Source organism: Enoplosus armatus, chromosome 8 (assembly GCF_043641665.1).
Source record: "Enoplosus armatus isolate fEnoArm2 chromosome 8, fEnoArm2.hap1, whole genome shotgun sequence".
NCBI lineage: Eukaryota > Metazoa > Chordata > Actinopteri > Centrarchiformes > Enoplosidae > Enoplosus > Enoplosus armatus.
Genome location: NC_092187.1, coordinates 8,013,682 through 8,034,994, shown reverse-complemented (window position 1 = coordinate 8,034,994; position 21,313 = coordinate 8,013,682). Strand labels below are relative to the sequence as shown.

Genomic DNA, 21,313 nt, shown 5'->3' with positions numbered 1-21,313 from the left:
TTGGGAAATACTGTAAGCAAATGTTGTCGCAATTCACTCCATTTTGTTTGTTTGTTCCTCAGCAAGACTGCCTTTGCCTGTGGGAGCTAAGAATAAATGTTGACCGCCTTGAATCTGGAGAATGTATTTCCAGGTGGAGAGCACAAGTGAAAAAGCCCTGTTCAGAGTTTGTTGAGTCTTTGTGTGTCTGGCAGCTGAAGCTTTGAAGGCATCGTTTTGTATCCATCTCAATATAGCCCAAGGAGTTCCTCGCTTCCTCGTCCTTCACTCACATGACGTCAGCCCGTTTGTCCCTGACTTTGTTCCTCTGTTTAGTCCTGGCCTTGAAGGCAGCTGAGTTGAAAAGATGCTGTTGAAGAAAAATGATGAAAAGATGAGTGCAACAATATTTATATTTCTCAGGCTGTAATCGCTTTTTTACTTTGTGGCACAGGGTGCAGGTTGAGATTCAAGGACAGAAGAGATGCTGTTACCTTCTCAAACCGAGAGATCTTGTTGGCTTTGACAGTGGCGTCCAGGATGAGGGGAGGGCCGAGGCCAAAGATGTCTCTCAGTAGTGAGTTGAACTGCACCAAAACAAGAACACACACTATTTAGCTGTTTTATATGTGTGTGTTATGACGAGATCTACAACAGTGTGCATACATGGATGGCAGAACAAATGAGTAGATCAAGCTGGATGTGACACGTGTCCACTATTCATCTTCAACATGTATTAAAATATGGGAGAATTGTATTGAATTAACTGAGGTGTAAACTCATCTTGCCTACCAGGGACCATTTCCTTTCTAAAGTGCCATTATTGGTTACATTTTGCAGTACACATGCCACTTTGCTAAAATGCTGGATGTCTCATTTTAGAATGTGTGTGCATTATTGCGTAGCTTATTTATGCACAATAAATCTAACAGCGAGGCAGGGGGATTCGCCCACACGTGGTGGATGTGTAGGTGTGTTCTTCTTCTTTGTGCGTCAACTGGCATTACACTCCACACGAAAACACATTGGCCCTGCTCACAGCCTGCTGCAGCATGCCAGATGTGAGAGGAGTCATGACTTAAGAAACGTAAAAAAATGTAACTAGTATCACTCTATGGAAGTAACATAAATTGAAACTATATGCAGCACTACCAGGGAATAAACATAATTCCTGTGAGAACACACCAAACTCAATTTAGTATACTAGTGGCTTCAGTGCGTTTCCTGACCTGTAGATGGTGTCTGACTCCGGACTCCATGATCTCTTTGAAGGCATCATAGATTCTTCTCCTCATCCAGCTGTCGATGTAAACGCTCTCCACTCCAAACCTGATCCGCTCCTCTGTGAAGTCCTCATTCTGCAGGGGAAGAACAGGGACATCACAAAGTCAAAGTCAGAGTGATGTTTACATTACTAGCAAAAAGTCATGGCAGATGTGCACAACTCGAAAATGAAGAGAATTGTTTAGTGACGGATTTACAAACAGAATCATAAATAACTAATATTATCGTTGCAGCTACAAAACATACCTCAATGTAATGGAGCACCTCTCTGAAGATGGAGCGCTGTTTCCGCCTGTCATTCTTGGCTCGGTGCTTGTTGCCGTCTGTGGCTAAACTCTTCAGACATTCACACAGACTTTCACTGTCCTCCACCTCGAAATCCTACACACACGACATAATTGTATGACATTAAAACAAGGAAAATCCTTAAATCATAGATATGGGTATAATGGTAAAAGAAGTATACACAGCATTTGCTTCAGGGGCCGCTGTGGCTCAGGAGGTAGAGCCCATTGTGTGTATTTACCTCTTCTATATCTCGTCCCAGTTCCACCAGCAGGGCGATGGTCTCTCCCACTGCGATCCTGTAGTTGACATCACTGCTCTCCAGACAAGCCTGGAGTTTAGGAAGGTGACTGCAGGGAGGGCGACAGAGGGAGAGAATCACTATTGGTTACACTACTAGTCACTGTAAATCACTTTTACTTTGGCAATATGATTTATTAAAAATGTCACATCCATGAACCTTAACAGAACTAAACTGAACATACAGGTGAGTGTGACATTTGTCAACTTGCAGAGAACATTTGTAACTTTGTTTCCATCTTTTAATCTCCGTCTAGTGACATGTACACGCTGAATGTTGAAAAGTCTTTGATGCATTAGGAGAAGCTCTTAAATGGGAGCACCTGTAACTTGTGTAATTTCCCCTCGGGGATCAATAAAGAAGCTCAGCATCCATTTCAAGGTCTACTAGAAAAGGATGTGCTGATAAAAAATTCTGGTTTGGGGAAATCATTTATGCAAAACATACACTGTTTATTAATAATAATAATAATATAAATGGGATTTAAAGGATTACTATGAGTATAAGAATTTACTCTCTACCGACACTGAGGCAGATATTTTTTATTTTATTTTACACTGAGCTTGTTTCACTCACAGGTCGAGCAGCACAGTCAGTCTAGATGCAGGACAGAGGGTGACCAGCAGCGACCAGGCCTGCAGAGCGGCGCTGTGGAGGCCTGGACTGCCGGGTTTTGGTGTGGGCAGCGTTCCCTCTCTGTTGGGGTAGGAAGACATAAACACGCTCTCGAGGAGGGCCAAAGACTTGATTAAGTCCTGGGACGGTTCAGTGGTGATGTTAAGGGGAAACGGAGAGAAGAAAATGAAATGAGGGATAACAAAGACAAACTGCTGATGTACAACAGCTCATTGTCAAATACAACTATTGTTAAGCTGTTGCCATATCATGATTTAACATCCCAGATACCAACTGATACTGGAGCCTTGGACCTACATTTGATAAGACTTTATCTGGGACATTTTTAGAACACTTTCGTTGCTTGACATATTTTGGTTTATACATTAAGTGTAGAGGTAACATTGGGTAAAATGAAATCTCTGAACTACTATTATGAGTGTCAAGATTGATTCAGCCATTGAGAGGAAGATGTTCTCACCTCTCCTTCTTCAGCAGCAGAGACGTAGCAGCACATCCCCAAAGCTCTAGCACACTGAGAGATGCAACAAACAAAAAACAAAACATTTAATTAAACCACGACAGAGTGAAGCTGCAATTCTCCTGACATCAAAACACATATGACTTTGCACTAGGCATGCAACCATGATCCTAATGCACTTTTTTTTAAATAACGTAGCCAACCTTATAACTGTTATTCTGTCCTGGTTTGTTTATGTTTTCAGTTTAGAAACACTACAAAGTAGTAAATAACCTGGTTTTGACAACAGCTGGGAAACAGTTGGAACAAAAAAAGGAAGATGACTGTATAAAGTGTATTTTTAGGCATATCACTCAATCCTATTGGCCTGCATTTGTTCCTCCAGACAGAGTTCCCAACCCTGAGAGTCCAAAATGGCTGCTGTTAATGTCACACTGGGAGTGGTCCTCAAGAGTACCCTAAACACTGGCTAGTGTTGTATTTTTACGTCTTCTGTTTGTTTCCAAAATTGACACATTGTGTTGAAAATAGCAGTTCACAAGGGCGTCACTAGACTTCAAATCTACAACCTCAACAGGTTGGGACATTTTCCTAGAGTGGACAGTCCACCTTAAAACTGAATTTGCTCAAAATCAATACCAATGTCAAATATTTTTAAGTGGAATTTGCCTTTAATGTAGTTAACTACATTTCTGAGGTATGACTCATTGACTATTGTAGCCTACAACAATAGAGGTGGGAGTGAGCTCAGCTGGGTGGGAGAAATGCATTGCAGAATTTGCACTTAATGAACTCTCGGCTGAACCAGATGTTTTTGGATTTTATTGTCATGTTGCTGACTGAGTTTTAAGCTGCCGTCCACAAGACTCCAGTGTTTACATACACATATGTCCGAGCTGACATGCATTTCATATTTCATTCCTCTGCTCTTTTTTCCCCAGGAGTGAGATTACTCACACTCTGGCGGGCTGCTATGCTGGCACTGCTGTCAATCAGAATGGCGGTGAGAATGGGGCGAAGCATCTTGAAGCCCTCCTCTGCCTCATCTCCACCCCCCAGCTGAATACAGAGCAAGGCGAAGACTGTGGCCGCCACTGCCTGTTCCTCCCCGCTGCCTGGAGGGAATAGAAAGTTACTATTTGTTTTTCAATAACTGCAGCTGTTGTGGACTGCATTTCTGTTCCACCTTGAGAAACAGAGGATTACATGTTTCGACACTAGCACTTGAGACAAAAGACAAAACTTTAATGATCTGTGTGTGAAGATATACAAAATCACGTGTCTTCAACAAGTCTGCAGAAAGCGCTGCATACTGAATGTACACTGTCGTGTATACATGCAACAAAATGACGCCCTAATAAACAGAAATACATTTAACTAACATGGTGAGCTCTGTTTACCTTTTTTAAGGCTCCTTTCCAGGCAGTCGCTGATGGTGAGGCGTCTCTCTGTCAGGAAGTCGTACAGCAGTCTGGAGGAGAAGGCCTGTCGCAACGACTCGAGACCTGCTAGACGCGTCTTAGAGCTGAGAGAGAGACACAAACAAACACAAGGAGAGAGAGACAAGAGAGACAGGAGAATAAGGTTGGTGTTAATGGTGAGGTTTTTTTAGCACTACCTGCAATATCTACACCTTTGCATTGTCTTCCTGTTTATTCCTGACATTGCCTCTTTTTATGATTAATAATGGCTGCACGAAAGCAAAACTTCACCTCTTATCCATCAGGTTGTCTATACACTGCTTGAGTTTGTCTTCTGTTTCCTCCTGGGCTGTTTGCTCATCCACCTGCTCCCCTCCTGTATTTGGTCAACACACACACAGGATTGCGTTAACTACGTGCACGTTTAATTCATACAAGTTTCACTGTCACACCACAAAAAAAATTGCTAATAGGAATCAAAATTTCCAACAAAAGTTGGCTACATTTATTTCCTTTGGTGTGTGTAAGTAGTACATTGGTTATTATCCAAAGTAAATGTGATTCTAAAAAGCATGTGTGTGTATTATCTGCATTTATGTACGAACCTGTGCCCTCTTCCAGCACAGAGGTGCTTTCGCTGGCACTGCTGTAGTGGCTGAGAACATCAGATGTCAGCTCATCATCACTGGCACCCGACTCTCCCTTCACCCCATTTTTAATACCTAGACAAAGAAAAGATGGGGAGATAGTGAGACGAGTTGGTGCGTTATAATTACAGTGGTAACAATCAGCTAACACACAAGCTCTGATTCTTGGGTTATGTCAAGAAAGCAAATGTGAATGAATCATCTCTGAATCACGATACAGGTTAACAAACACAAATCTGAATCATAGACTGCATATAAAGATGGATGACGCATCTCTTCTTTCTCCCACTGTTCAAAAATGAAGTAAAAATACTCCGGATACGGGGGCTGCCATCTTGCGCCGGTGACGTCATTTGGAGCCAGAGCCTGCGCAGTAGTGATCGGTGAGGTATCGTCCATACACCCGACCGCCCCAATCGTGAGCACACCACAGTCAATCTCAGCTGTCAATCATGACGTTTCACCCCATTCTTCAAGCATCAAATAACTAATTAAAACCAAACTTATCAGAGAAACGAACACTTGAACAAACATCAGCGTGATGAGAACTACCTAAAATGATATCTTTGGGGAAAAATGTATTTCACCTGTACTTTGGTTTAACATGGAGGGGGCAGGGCTTATGACCTATACCACAGCCAGCAACAACAGTTATTTCCTCCTTTATTGTCCACAATGTTGCCTAGTTCTGTCTTTTCCTCAGCAGGCTGCAATACAGGGAGTGGACAAAATGAAAGAAATACCTTCCACTAGAATGCCATCATATACAAGAACCCTGCAGTAAATACCTTTGCAAAGCTTACGATGGTCAGTTTCTCATGATAAGAGAGACTTAGGTTCTATGGTAATTTGTGGTGGTTTTTATTGGATGTATTTGCATAGTGCAATGTCAAGACACAAAACCATTTTTAAACAGCCATTTATGAAATATATAAAATAGTAAAGAGCTTCAAAATGACAGCTGGTTAACTGTGAAAGTGAAATAACAAGCATCCCAAAATTAACCAGAATCTGGATGGAGGCCATGTCCCAGCAGTGACTAATAGCAGGTTTAGGGAGGCTGACTGTAGGCTTACACTGCTCAGCTGTCTGTCTTTGTCAGTAACTGTACACCAGCACAGTTCTTCTTATATAGACATACATCCAGATGACAAATCTGTCATAAACACACCTCAGCAGAGCTTCCAGCGAAGACTGAGGATTTCGACGTCTTCTATGAAGCTTTGAAGCACTTTCTGACACTGTGGAGACACTGAAAAAGAGTCTACACAAGACTGACTCTCACAACTGAAGACCAGCCCCCTCCAACTTACAAATCACCAGCAAAGTTATCTAAACTGTAATATGGGGAAACTACACGCACGCAGCGTGACTTTCAAATACAAGTCAAGATAAAAAATGTCGGAGTCAGACCTGTTACACTAGGATCACTGAAATATATACCAATGTATTTCATTCACGTTATTTTATATATATATATATATATATATATATATATATATATATATATATATACACACACATACGGTTGCTCCCCAATATCCCACCGTCATGTTTTATTATCGAACTCACCCACATAGGAGCTGATGTTCTCTTACATAATGTCAGGAAATAGCTGATAGCAGCAGAAATTCCCATTAGGTAATTCTCCGTCATTTTTTATATGTTTATTAGTACCGGGCGGTAATTAGTGTTTAATGTTTCAACCCAGCTCAGGGGTAAGAGCCCCCAGGCTAAGCTAAGCTAACCCACAGGTTCCTGCTGGCTCAGAACTTTCTACTGTTGGTGGGATTACTGTAGACCACAGAGGCCGTTCATTTATTCATGCATTCAGTGTACTATCCAGAATGGTCAGATTGTGTGTGTGTGTGTGTGTGTGTGTGTGTGTGTGTGTGTGTGTGTGTGTGTGTGTGTGTGTTCAGGTCAACCAGGACAGTCGAGGTAACCCAGAGGTCACTGTTATGCAAGTTGTAGTTGTAAATTACTTTCTCAATGAAAACGTTTATTTACATTTTTCATATAATTAATTGTAGGCTACCTGCAACAGTAGCAAGTTCTGTTATTCCACTCTGCTTTAGGTACAAGCTCAATGCCTACCACACATGTACAGTAAATATGACAACTCATTTTCTGATATCATTCAGCTGTGTCCACCTGCGCTCAGGTAATAAGAACATTCCAGAGAAGAGTACAAGTATGAGTAACTCAATCCAAGGCTATATTTGAGCTCAGAATGTGTAATCTGAGTAAACTGGGCTAAAGTTCAGCCATTTGACCCGATTGTAGAGTCGTTGTCTGATCTGCTATTCTGCCTTTTCTTTACACCGCAACAGTGAAGCAGGGTGGAAGTTATCTTCAGTCACGAGCCACATGCTGCTGAATTTCTGCTGTGGCAGACAAACGTACCGGACTATCAGTTAAAGACTCTTCTCTATACTTCTGAAATTGCTATTGCCTGACAAAATGGTTGCATTTGTGAAACCCTAAAGTTTGGGGACTGTAGCTTTAAACCTCTTACTGTTGGCTAACAGCTGGATAATTGCTCAATGCCAAAACTGTACTGTACAGTAATGACACACCAGTTACATGTTACGTTCCTATTAATAGCTACACGTCAGTATATGACACAGTCAGGTGTAAAACAGGGTGTGTAAGATCTTAGTGCTCGGATAATGCTGAGCTGGCAATACAAAGTAGAGCCTCCAGTACTACTTGGAGATCATAACAGTTGCTGTTTCTGGGGAAACATCTGCAAGATCAAAAGGCTTTTGGTCAGAGTCAGAACCATCTGCAGTCAAATTCCTTTCAAATAAGATACGGCGACTGAATTTCATTAATATAGCTAAACCAGCACTAGTGGATAACGTGACACATCTTTCAGTAACATCTTAAACTAGACAGTGATTGTGTAGCCATCTGTGCAGCCAATCCAGCACAGGAAATACATTACCTAAAAAGTTTTTTTTTGGGGGGGGGGGGGAGGGTGCTGCTGTGCTAACATGTTTGCATGAAATCAGAATCAGAATCACTTTATTGATCCCCGGGAGGAAATTACACAGACTTTCAGGGACTCCAGTCTTTTAGAGGCCAAACACATTCATTCAGTCAATTGAAGACTGATAACCTTATACGAAATTCAGTTTCAATCGTTACAAGATAAACCTGAATGCCACCCTGACAATCCAACTTTCCTTATGCAATATTTCTTTGACAGAACAGCCTGCAGCTCTCTCGCTCACACAGCTACTCTTCACAGAGATAATGCGCCCTGCAAACCTGTATCAGCCAGTAATTTCCCAGTCATCATCCTTGAACCCCCTGCCATTGTACACGCTACTCCCCCGCAGCCATATACACACATAAACACAGATACACACAGATACACAGCTATACACCTTCCCACGCAGGCCTGCCCACACGCAGCCTGGTTATGGTGTGAGCTCCCTGCCACGACTCACGTGCCGTCTCCATTTATGCTTACATAGCAATCACTCACACAGTTCCAGCACTCAGTCAGTTTGAGGAAGATGCACTGCTGACGGACAAATCAGAACTCTCAGCCAGAGGGGTGGGAGCTCGCTTGAGTCCCTTGGCCATGGCCTGGTAGCACAAGCTTTAAATGAAAGACTAAATTAAGCTGCATTCTCTCTACAAGCATTTTGCTGAGGAATACTCGTAGCACTCACAGTCCGGGAACAACAAAACTCATATTTTGACATCCTTAATTCTTGTCATCGCCAATTGATCTTTTTTTTACACAATTAACAGCCTTTTTAAACTGCAACCCCTACTGGAACTACTCCTTAAAAACAGGCCTTGGAATAAATCCAGGTCTTGGAAATAAAATAACTTCCACTATAAATAATTCTGCAGGAAATACCATTTACTTTGAGAGGTGGGATATTTCTCTGGAGTAACAATGACCGCAATACAACAGACTGTCAAATTTGCTGTATGTAGAGATTTGTGGAAAGTTGCAGATTGTAACTCTAAATCGACCAATCAATAAAACACCACTTCAAGTATTCAAAATAAATAAACACATGGGAGCAGTAAGGCAAGGTGGGATGGGAAAGCCACGAAGAGTAATGATAACACAATTAAAATTAAACCGGATCCTCAGTATATCATGCAGTGTGGTGATTTGAACAGTGTCAAGAGTGATACACTGACATGACATTACACACACACACACACGCATGCATGAGAGAGAGAGGAAAAAGTCACTCCATGAAGCAATGACTGCCTGAATCCAAACTTTTCTGGTGTCAGCGCAGGTAAGATGGATGGTCGCAGAGATTTTAACCAAATTAATGGCATGATGGGAGAACACTCAAGACTTGGACAAAGTAGACGGTGGTGAAGCAAGACTATAGCTGCCAGTTGTAAGTGAACAGGTTGGGTGGCTGAGAAGTTCAGAAGTAGAAACTTCCTTTATAGTCCTGTGATGTTCGTCTTTTAAAAACAGCCATCTATCTCAGCGTGAAGGTTGGGCGTTAACTCATGGTGTTCAAGCATGACATGCATGAGGACTAAAGAAACTTAGACAATGAAGTGATGTTGGTGCCACTGTGCTGTAAAGCCACAAAGAGACTGTGGTAAAGTCAGCCAGTCAGTCAATACAGAAAGCAGCCTGGGCCAGTGATGAATGAGTGAGGGAGGTAGGAGGAGTTAAAACTTTTCAGTGTCGCTGGAAAAAACACAAGGCGAGTTTAGCAAGCGAGTGGCTGCTGAGTTTACTGCATGCACTGTAGTGAGGTTCAGGAGCTTCTGGACAAGCCTCGAGTAGGACACGAAGCCGAGGTCAGGGGTCAGGTGTCGGAGGAGTTACCTTTCAGCGAGGCTTTAGCCGACAGCTGCAGCTGAAGAACCTCCTGACGAAGAGAGCCTGGAGATGATGTATGGATGGAGGGAATAAGGGGTGTATAGATTGGAGGAAGAATGGTGGACGGATGTATGGATGAATAGAAAGATACAGTCAAGAGCGTGATGGAGAAGAAAACATTAGAAGTGAGCTCCATTTACCGCTTTCATTAATGCTGCATTGCAAAATGCTGATGCACAATTAACAATACAGCACAACTCAGAAGCCTTAAATTTGCCATAAAATTGACAAAGATTTGCAATTATAATGGAAACACCAGATTTAATAGTCCTATTGATGTGTTTCTTGATCTACCAGTCTATCTCTCTATTTATTAAGCCTCAGCAGAAATGTACAACCCACAAAAATGTGTGTGTGCATTTAGCCTCTGGCACGTGTGTGCTCCCCAGCCAACGTCACTCCATAAAACGTGAGGAGAGTGAAACGCCCTTACAGGCACATGCATGGTCCGCACCACTACTGTACATTGATAGAAACGTGTAGCTGTGACTCCCCAGCCACAACTTAACTGCAGGTCGATTAACTCAATTCATGCATAACTGTATTGAGAGATCCTTTGCACTTGTTGCATGGGATGTTCCTCTTCCACATAGTTTTAAGTGGCATGACATTGCTGCTAAAAATAAAATGTAGTTAACCTTAACCCTGCACGTGTAGTTTTAGCAAGCCGGGGTCCTGGGTGTTAGCAGAAATCTTTAGATGACATTTTTGTTGGACAGTTCTTCAATTATTCTACACGTAGGTTATAATGAACTCGTTGAAGTTCGTGGCTTCAATATGAAAATCACAAACCCATGCAGACTGCACAGCTAAGCTGCAGCACTAACGTTAATTATAAGCCACATGGCTGCACATGGCAGACTGCAAAACAATTTACAAGTCAAGTAGCTAAAGTTGTCTCTACTGTCTCGCTGTATTACCATTCATGCCATATGACACAGGTATACAAACTGCTGACGCCAGTCTCTGCCACGCTACTCTAAAGGTGCGGCGGCGGAACAGCGTGTAATAACATTTTCATAACTGTCACAACATTGTTGCTGGTTTCTTTCCAAAATCTGGAAGGCGAGTTAGCATGGCCGCTGCTTCTACTTACCCGGCTTGCTGGAGCCACGTTTCCCCTTTTTACTCCGTGGCATGTTGAGCAGCGCTTTGGTCCACAGTTCACAACAAAGCTAGCTGAGGTTAGCTAGCTAAAGTTAGCCTGCTTCCAGTCAAACTGTCGAGTCCGCTCCTCGCAGGTTTGACAGTTGGTGTGAAGGCAGCAGCAGCAGAGGGCTGGACGGTCCTCGTGGTTTGTCTCGACTACAGGGTAAAAAGCTCCCACAGTCCCACCTTCTTTCACACTTTTTGTTGACACTTTGGCTAACGTTGGCTAGCGTCCTTCACGAGCACCGACCAGCACCACGCTCCGCAACTCCCCGGTTCCTTCAGTCTAGGAATAAAGAGTAGTCCGGTCGCTTTCCTCAACGGTTTCCACAATGTATTATCTATGATTGTCCCCAGGTAATCTATATCTAATACCAGGTTGAGATAATAAGTATTTTCCAAAGTGTTTGGGACGGAGTTTTGAGCACGCTTCAATCGCCAAGTCCACCATCTTCCTCTCAGTCAATACTGAACAGACCGGCGGCCGGGTTGCCAGGTTAGTTCTGTTAGCATCCCCCGTTTCCGGTGTGGATGAAGCACTTGTTTTTTTAGATTTGATGTCCATGCTTAATCTATGCTAATCCTAATGGACGGTCAAATTTCGCAAAAAGTCAATATGGTGGAAATACAGTCAGAACTCTCAGACTGTTGAAATGTTAAAATAGTGAATTCTCATGATTAAAACAACATTTTGAGATTGATTTTTGAAATAGGAATTTATAAATCAGAATTTCGAGTGTGTTTTTAATATTTTTAAACAGACATTGTTCTACCCAAAGACATATGTGCCACAATCAGAATTTTGGGAAAAGTCAGAATTATGTGACAAACTTTGAGAAACTCAGAGGGGGAAAAATCCAGACCCTTCTTTAGGAGCCCAACTACTGACCATAGTAATGTGAAGAGGAATGTCTTGAATAGAAAACATTTATGCAATCTTATTTTCATACCAGTGTCCATTTCAACAGAAGAATAACAGCAGGTCACGGGGGAAATGAAAAGGAATTTGTCTTTAATAAAGAGAAGGTATTTTCTAATCAAATAAACAATGTTATTTAAAATGTTTACATGAAAATTTCAGTTAAATATTAATATTAATCCAGTGTCGTACAATGTGCACCTTCAAGACAGAGTTGACAAAAACTGACAACCTATAAATCAGTAGTATTATTTCTATATTAATGTTATTATTTTCATAAAATAAGACATTCAGAGCTCTACAGAGTCCAAAGACGTGTCCTTGTTTAACACAGAAATTACATGTCATTAGTTGCCAGACAGAACACACATAATGACAATTAACATCTTTTCAAGCTAGATTATCATTGTACCTTATCATTATATTTCTCCTTCAGCTTCATCATATTATTATATTATTAACAGTCTGAGAAACACTCTGGTCAGGTTATTGACCATAAAAACAGAGCGAACCAGAACTCCTTCAAAATCCCTCCAAACAAGAACTTGATGAGAAAAATAACAATTCCACAAACTGAACTGGCACAGTTGTGTGTTATATTTCAGGTAGGGGTTTTGTGTTGGAAGGGTTACGATGGAAACAAATGGAAATTTGGCTCTGTGGTATTTGAAAGACCTTTAACAAAAAGACATGTAGTGATTGAACATTACAAGAACCATTTGGAATCTCTTGGTTTTGGTCCAGCGGTGACAAAGTAAATGCTGCCATGTTTCATTAGCAAAACCTCTATTCTACAAAAAAAAGTTAATTAAATACTTGTTTAATGGATCCACACAGCCTCACTGTTTTTGTCCTCACTGGAAGTACAGTGAGTTGATTCAGTTTAACCTGCTGTCCACTTACAAAATAGAAAAAACTGAACTTGGTCTATGAACCATGTTAAGCTAAGCTCATACCATCATACATACATTCTCTGACTCAACAGTGCTGCTTGTAATTTATTTCATGCACACCCATCCACCCACCACAGGTGAAGCCGTGCTACTGGATGCTGTGTTTGTTAAACACACACAGGTAGCATACTGACTGTTTGTTTAAGTGACAGCCTGCATTACATGAGTATCTGTTGTCAAACCACCTGTCGGTTTATACTGTGGAGCTGTATGTAGTGTCTCTGCTTTAGTGCCTCAAATACACACGTTTAATGCGCTTCCCAATGAAAGCGACTGATCACATTACACCAGCACACATACTGTATTGTAGTTCACCATGTTAGAATATTTTCACTCAGAGGACTCACCAATGAAGACTTTTACATTGCGTTACGTTTTACATTGGTGTTGCATTGGAGGAGGTAAACAGAAGGGGGCAGCGTTGGTGAATATGGAACAGACTGGAGGAATGGTCCAGTTTGAGTGTATGTGCTGTATATGTATGCATGTGTATGGGTGGGTGTGCAGCATGTGTCCCTCCTATCCAGAATAGTAGTTGGTGGGGACGAAGGGCATCTTGCTGACGGTGGCAGGCACTGCTTTTTTCCTGACCTCGACCTGGATGGCTGTTCCGTTCTTAGCGAATGCCGCATCCACGTAACCCATGGCGACGTTCTTTTTCAGGCAGGGAGAGGGGCAGCCGCTGGTCACCTCACCTAAATAAAAACAGAAAAGAAAAGGTATTTTCCTTGGAAATCTCTGTCTGACACCATTTCGAGCTACATCTTCAGAGACAAAAAAGATAACGGGCCAAAATAAAACCTTTTTGTAGAAATTATAAGTTACACAGTGTGTATCACACTGTTAATCTACTCAGTTTTTGTCTGCTTACACATTACATTCATTCATTCGTTCATTCATTCAATCACTCACTGGGATTTTACAATATACTCTGAATCATAAGGATTTTTCTTCAATATTAATATATATCACAATTTGTCTTTTTATGCAAAACTCTTTTTATGGAGAAATACTGTTAATTTTATTTCACATTTACTCCGTGATTATTTTCTTCCACTGGTGTTGCACCACTCTTAACTGAAATACACCACAGCTCTCTCCTGCCACCACTCCCACTGCGTTTGCTTTCTGACCTATGGCCTTTCCATCAGGGCTGAGTATGGGTGTGTGTTGTCTGATGGGGGGGCCAGTGGACACCAGACCGACTCTCTTCCTGGCTGTCTTGGATTTGATCTGAGGTACAATGATGTCAGCACCGGGGAAATCCTTGGTCTGACGCCGACGCTTTCCTGCATGTGAGAAGACAAAGGACTGGAGTTAATACACAGAAAAGACTAAAAAGTACAGAGAGACACAACAACATGCAGAAACATTTGTTGGCACGCTGAAGGACATTTTTAAGGAGAGGGAAAGAAAGGACACTTACTCATTTCAATTTACAAATTGCTTATTTACACATCCAGCCGTTACGGAGCAACATTATCATTCATTTGAAGTGGTGTTTCTGGCCACCTGATGAATATAAGTGGACTATTCACTCACTTTTAGCTGTGTTTTTGGTCTCTACCAACTCCTGAGGGAAATATCTGGCTCTTTAGCGGCAAAATGCTGCACCGTGTTCACCAGCTGGTCTCTAACTGTCTGTCTGCTGTTTGGTGCTGAGCAGATAGTGTACAGAGAGGTTTTTAGAGCTTTTTCACTGAAAACAGGTGCCTGCTGTGGCCGAGAACAATGCTATGATAGCGGTGAGAGTGAACCAAAAGAGTAAAGTTGCAGACAATTAAACAATGAGCTGAAACTTGCTTAGCTGAAGCTCCTTTAAGCTGAGGGGAGATTCGGGTGAATTCACTGAAGGTTTATGACTACGAGCGACGTCTCTCACATTACACACTGTCATTTGATACATGGCTATCATAATACATATCAATTATAGCTGCTATAAGCAAATGTGTTCACTATCAAAAAAACATTTTTTGGAGAAAAAAATATATATTTCGTAATGAACACTAAAATCTTACCTATGGTCCAGACTAGGGTGGCCTCCACAGGTGTGGTAGTCTCATCTATGTCGTTGCCATAGAGACAAAGCCCCGCCTCCAGCCGCAGACTGTCCCTGGCACCCAGACCTGTCATCTTCACCTCACTGTTAGTAAGCAACTTCTCCGTCAGCTCCACCACTCTGGAGCGAGGGACGGAAATCTGGGACACAGAGACACAGACAGACTGTAGAGCTGGGAAAAGCATATTTAACTCATCAATATTGTAATAAAAACAACATTTGTTGGGAGTTTGTTTTTAGATGTTTATTTACTATGTTGGGGAAGCCTATTTCTTTGCTTCAGCATTTAAAGAGGTTCAACTGATTAGTATTTTTGAAGACTTCCAATTGTTGATGGAATGAAAACGCAGAGTGAGTCAAGTGGGTCTTAGCACCGAGGCAAAGAGTAATGGAAATATGAGTTCATGTGAAAGAAAAAGTCAAACAGAGAGAAGCAAACTCCCACATTCCCACTGTTAGAGAGAGACCCACCCACATCCATCCTGCTATCAGCAGAGTGGGCCAACAGAGAGAGCATGAAGAAAGATAAATCCACGTAGTAAAACATTGATCTGGGATCAGGCAGAAGGTCCCTCGCAAGCAGAATAGTTGGAGAGTGTTTAACAGTGTTAACAAGAGACTTATCACCATGTAAAAAAAAAAAAGGAAAGATTGTTAAGGTGGCAAAACACTTTTTTTACTTGACAAAAACTGAACACAGCTCTTTGACTTGAGGTCTGTGTGTTTAATGACATTACGCACCAAATTTTGGGACATGGAAATCACAAGTCAACTATCAGATACAAAGAAACACTCACCATGTTTAACAGTTTCCACTATTTTCATGAAAATAAAGAGATTCCTCTTATAAGTGAACACAGCGGCACACAGGACGAGGAAAAGTTGTGAGTGCACAAAACATTCGTTATTAGCCGTGCTAGCGGCTTGGCTCTGTGGGTGGCAATGTCTGTCTGTCGGTTGGTCCACCAGTTTGGTCCCTGAAATATCTAAAAAAAATATTGGACGGATTGCCGTTAAATTCTGTACAGACCGTTATGGTGCTCAGAGGATGAATCCTACTGACTTTGGGGATCCCCTGCCTTTTCCTCTAGTTCCAACATGAGGTTCACATTTGTGGTTTTGAAAGAAATGTCTCGAAGAGAAATGTGGTACAGACATTCATGTCCCCCTCAGGATGAATTGTAATAACTTTGGTGAACCCTTAACTTTTCAACTAGCACCATCATCAGGTCAAAATGTTACTTTGTCCAACACTTTGGTTCATAACCAAATACCTGCAAAATTAATGACGTTCCCATCAGCCTCAGCTGTACTTGGTGTTTATTGCAAATTAGCAAATGTTAACATGCTAACACGCTAAACTAAGATGGTGAACATTGTAAACATTATACCCACTAAACATCAGCATGTTAGCATTGTCATTGTGCGCATGTTAGCATGCTGACATTAGCATTTAGCCCAAAGCTCTGCTGTGCCTAAGTACAGCTTCAAAGAGCCCGCAGCCTGTAGACCCTTGGTCTTGTTTGTTGCCACTCTGTCCATTATAAGCAAGCAATAACAAAAGATCAGGTATGATCAGCAAGATGATATACAAAAGTAATGGTGAAAAGACACAATGTTAATATGTCTTGCTCACAGATTTAGAACCATGTTTAAACTGTTGACTGGAGGTGTGATGTTTTATTATCATATTTTTTAAATATTATTGTTTTGGGCATTTTGGCCTTTATTGGATAGTGACAGCGGACGACAGAGACAGGAAAGGTCGGAGAGAGAGAGGGGATGACATGCAGCAAAGGGCCCGGGCTTTTAATGGACACCTGCCACCTAATCTGAAATTAATATTTTCTGTGGCCACGACATAACCACATATAACCACTTTCAAAATATGCTGTGAAAGACACGATAAATTAGATCTTGTCATCTGAGGGTTTTGTAAGGCCTCAGAAATAAATCTACAAACGTGTGTAAGTGGCGACTTAAATTAACTTCTATCTTTGCTCAAGCTTACTGTTGGACAAAGCCAAAAAAAGTGTAGAGAGATGCTGACCTCCACCCCGTCCTCTCCCGTGTATCCACAGCGGGTGACCCTGCAGCCCGGAACACCAAACACAGTGGCCAAGGTGGAGATCATGAAGGTCAGCTTACTGAGGTCCTCCTTCAGCCCCTCCTGGAGCACCCGAGACATGGTTGGACCTGACGACACACAACACAACTGATGAATTATCTACATGAACTCATACAGACATAAGGAGTCCTATACAGAAGAGGCCACTGAACAAAGGATTCAAGAGGAAAGAGTGAAATAAAACTACAAAGAATTGATGGAAGAAGGTGAAACAAAGTGCAACAGAAAAATGAAATACGAGAAACACTGGCAGGGACAAGAAGAAAAACAAAGAAATCAACTGAGATAATGAAACAAATCATTATAAAGACGATCAAGATAGAGGGAGGAAAACAAGTGACAGAGAGAGGAGAGTAGGATGGAGGGGGGAAGGAGGAAAGAAGAAAGGCAGAAGGAAAAGAATGATGGGCTGACATACAGGAGGAAAAAGAAGGAAAAGGAAAAAATAAGAGGGGAAAGGAGGGAAAGAACAGAATAGGGGGTGGAGGAGAGGAATAAAGTAAGGAAGAAGAAAGGAAGAAGAATATTTTACCTTGCAGAGCAATCAGCGCTTCATCAAGGAACTCCAGGTCCACATCAAAACCTGCAGCTTTGAACTCTGCAAGTCTGGCCTAAGAGGCAACACACACACACACACACACACACACACACACACACACACACACTTCAGACACTTTCTATCAGTCTAAGCTGTCTGTCTACACACAGTCTCTGTCTGTATTTACGTTCATAAGAGCTGAGTCCTTGTCAGCGCAGCCAGCGTTGGAGACGACGTAGAGGTAGCCCTGGTCTGTCTTTGTCACTATGAGGTCATCAATAATCCCTCCTTTCTCATTGGTGAAGAGGGACAAAGTGCCCTGAGGGGGTGAGGGAGGAGAGAGACAAAGGTGAGAGGGTGAGGATTTAAAGCAGGATATGTATTTGGACATTGTCCAGTTGGTCTAATGACTCCGACTCTGCAGTTCCCCTCAGCTCAAAAGTGCATTTGGAGTCTTTCAGCTCAATGTTTTGGTCTTCACTGTTTTGTTTCACTCTCACTGTTTTCATCAGCTTCCTTTTAAAGAGGCAGCTGTGCACTGTCCACTTCCTGCCCAGCACCAAACAGCATGCAGGCACAGTTAGAGGCTAGCTGTTGAACATACAGTGGATGCATGACTTACATTCATCAGGTGGACAGAAACACAGCTCCAAATGCATGCAAATGTTGCTTGCACCCGTTGAACGTGTAAATGAACTTGCTAACAAGTTCACCACATCAACTTAAAAGGTGATATGTTGTGTTTACGGCTTGCTTCCACAAAGTGAACAAAAAAACGGAGTTATTGCAGGTTCAACATGTAACAATTATCTCACCTGGTTGTCCTTGAGTTCTGCAATATCTGCAACTACAAGAGACTCCATGAACTTCACCCTGTCTTTGCCATGGACTTTGGTCTGACAGAAAAAAAAGCAAAAAGGATTACAGTTTTTTTTTCTAGTGGGTTGTTTCATGGTTTCAAATAAAATGAACCCCTGCTAATTGACAAAGTACTGTATTTTACTATGATGACGTGTGACTATGAATGTGATACGTGGGTTTGTTCATGTGTATTTGTTTACCTGCGTTCCGGTGTGTTCTGTATGTGCGCGTGTTGTCTCACCTGCAGCATGTGGCTGACGTCGAAGATGGAGCAGTGCTCTCTGGTGTGCATGTGTGAGGCGATGTGACTGTCTTTGTACTGGACCGGCATGCTCCAGCCTGCAAACTCCACCATCTTCCCTCCCTGCTCCCTGTGGAAGTCAAACAGCGGAGTCTTCTTCAAGGCCGCCTGGGGAAAACAAAACACGACACTGAGTGTGCAAAAAATAGAAACACAGGGAATACAGTAACTTCATTTTAATATATTAATCACTAAATTGTTGTTGAAATGATGTATCTTAAAAGGTGCTACAATTGGGATTTTTAAGTATCAATGCAATGTTTTTAAAAACGTGACTAATCTTAGTATTTCATTGCTGTGTGGTAATCTTCAAACAGCCGAATGGCAGAGTGACAGGTCAGTCTTTTCCTGCGCTCCTGTGATCTGTTCTTTCTGCCCTGACTTCTGACCTTTGAACCAGCCAGTAAAGGGGGCTTATCAGCGCTGCAGCAGAGATGCATTATGGGGCAGAGTGTGTCGGCACTTTGCGGTGGTTGCCCTGGTTGTAATGTGCACACACACACACGTGCACACACACACACGGACGCACACACAACATACACTTAATGAACTACTACAGATTAGGGCACTCCACATGGTCAGGACTTTAGTCTTTTTACCCCTTTTGCTTTGTGCATCACTCAGAGATAAACCTCAGCTGATACATTATAAGGGACTTATGTGTAAAAAGAGGTTCCCACAAATATGAACTTTATCTTAGCGGCTTGATAAACTTCAGATGCTGCTGGTGTCTGCTGTATTATTTCATTCATAACCTCCTTTGCAGAAACATCTGTGAAAACGCAGGAAGGAAATGACTGAATACATAGCTGAACAAATCTGGATAAGGTCACACTTCAAAGGCTCACACTGAGTGAGCGGACGCAGAGACAGTGCTGACAGTGCGGTAGAGTCAGTCACTCGTGGTTTTAATAAAATCATCTTGTGCAGCTCAGTGAAGTGAGGCAGGCAGAGGGAGGGAGAGAGGACGGCAGTCTGCTGGGACAGATGCACGTTATGTCTGCATGAGGTGGCTCCTGCTGTGCCACGCTCTCATGCTGTTATTGTAATATGCAGTAACACTGGAGGAGCCAGTGATTTATTCCGGAGGTTTTCTGGAGGGAAGGAGTCCAAATATGATGGCCAGTGTCGATTCCAAAAGCACCTACTGTATCCTAAAAACTTTTTTTGTTTTCACAACCAAAATTTCAAATACAATCCAGGATATTAAATGAGTTTCACAGAGATATCTTGTAAGAAAGTAGCCGGGTCGTATATTCTGTATTATTATAATGTTATTATACTGATGACATGAGGGTGAAAACTTTATGGGCGAGGTTGTTGAATAATTCATCACTTTGTACCACAGAATACTAGCTTTGTTTCATCATCTTCCAGTTAGAAAACTGAGAAGTCATTTCCCAAAGCACTTTGGATCACTTGTGGCGACAGAAGTTCACCGTGCAGCGACACTTCGTGCGGTTCTTACCTCCGCACTTGAAGCCTGTCTCTGCTGCTGCTGCTGCTGCTGCTGCTGCTTCCCCGCACATCCAGCTCCAGCGACCCGCAGCAAACCGTCCCTTGAAGCCCGCAGCCCGAGCCCCGAACCCCCGACCCCGACCAGCAACCGAGCCCACATCATGTCACCTGAGCACCCGCTGAAGTCTCTCTCTCACACACACGCGCACACACACAGGCACGCACGCTCCTGACGGGTAACACTTCCGCTGTGTTCCTGAACTCTTCACTACGGAATTTCTGCTTTCCTGGCAAAAACACATGAAGCGGCAGCGACAGAAGGAAGGAGCGAAGACTTGTGGGAAATGTAGTTAATGAGTCTATTAGCCCTGCAGCACTTCACCGGTTGATAAAAATGACTCACTATTGTAAGGCATATTGGTGACCACAGATTACATTACATTGACTACACATCTACGCCAAGAGCCTTAATAGTATTAGTATAGTATTTCTTCTGGAAGACGAGCTCTTTTAATGTGGATCCCATAATAATGGCACTGTTAATAAGCTATTTATCGAAATAACCATTTTCAAACATTTTGCTTTGTGTGTTGGTTTGAAACTGCTGACACGGAGGGACTCTTTTTTTTAAGGATAGTCATGTGGCTTGAGGGTCAGGATTAAACTTGGTCAATTTCAGCCAAAAATGTACCAGGTAAATGCATATTTGGTCCAAACATAGTCTGGAGGGACACCAAAGCGTGTATGAAAAGGACTGAGGCATTCCCCAAGGGATGAAATTAAACAGAAAAACCAATATCAAGAACACCATCACTGAAATATGGCGCTAAGATGGACTCCAAATCCAGACGAAAAATGAAGTGCGGAACTGTGGCGGACGAGCTAGCTACTACTACTACTGTAATGAATGCGTTACAGATGATGAGATTTTAATGATATGCGATTGTTCTTAAAGGATGTGATATCAATGAGAGATGCAGAGTTAACAGACTTTCTCAGTTACACTCCATTCTACTGTTTTCCTCCTTTTTAGGGCGGTGGCTTTCAGT

The 21,313-nt window shown here is 42.2% G+C and overlaps 2 protein-coding genes across 3 annotated transcripts; both read right to left on the bottom strand.

The window, feature by feature from the left end:
- Window positions 1-268: 268 nt before the first annotated feature.
- Window positions 269-11,037, bottom strand: ifrd2 (interferon-related developmental regulator 2). Its single transcript, XM_070910728.1, has 13 exons — window positions 10,995-11,037; window positions 9,845-9,901; window positions 4,972-5,088; window positions 4,658-4,742; window positions 4,346-4,470; window positions 3,903-4,060; window positions 2,946-2,999; window positions 2,426-2,604; window positions 1,790-1,898; window positions 1,510-1,644; window positions 1,209-1,337; window positions 474-566; window positions 269-349 (listed from the first exon to the last, which is right to left on the bottom strand). The coding sequence occupies exons 1-13, from the start codon at window positions 11,035-11,037 to the stop codon at window positions 269-271; spliced, it is 1,365 nt and encodes a 454-aa protein (XP_070766829.1).
- Window positions 11,038-12,042: 1,005 nt separating this feature from the next.
- Window positions 12,043-20,427, bottom strand: amt (aminomethyltransferase). 2 transcript variants are annotated; one of them, XM_070910821.1, is made up of 10 exons: window positions 20,332-20,424; window positions 20,275-20,295; window positions 18,747-18,914; window positions 18,460-18,540; window positions 17,832-17,963; window positions 17,639-17,717; window positions 17,029-17,174; window positions 14,938-15,118; window positions 14,053-14,208; window positions 12,043-13,614 (listed from the first exon to the last, which is right to left on the bottom strand). In XM_070910821.1, the coding sequence occupies exons 1-10, from the start codon at window positions 20,422-20,424 to the stop codon at window positions 13,439-13,441; spliced, it is 1,233 nt and encodes a 410-aa protein (XP_070766922.1). In that variant the 3' UTR covers window positions 12,043-13,438. The 2 variants fall into 2 exon arrangements, with proteins under 2 accessions (XP_070766922.1, XP_070766921.1); XM_070910820.1 differs by having other exon boundaries at window positions 20,275-20,427.
- Window positions 20,428-21,313: the final 886 nt, after the last annotated feature.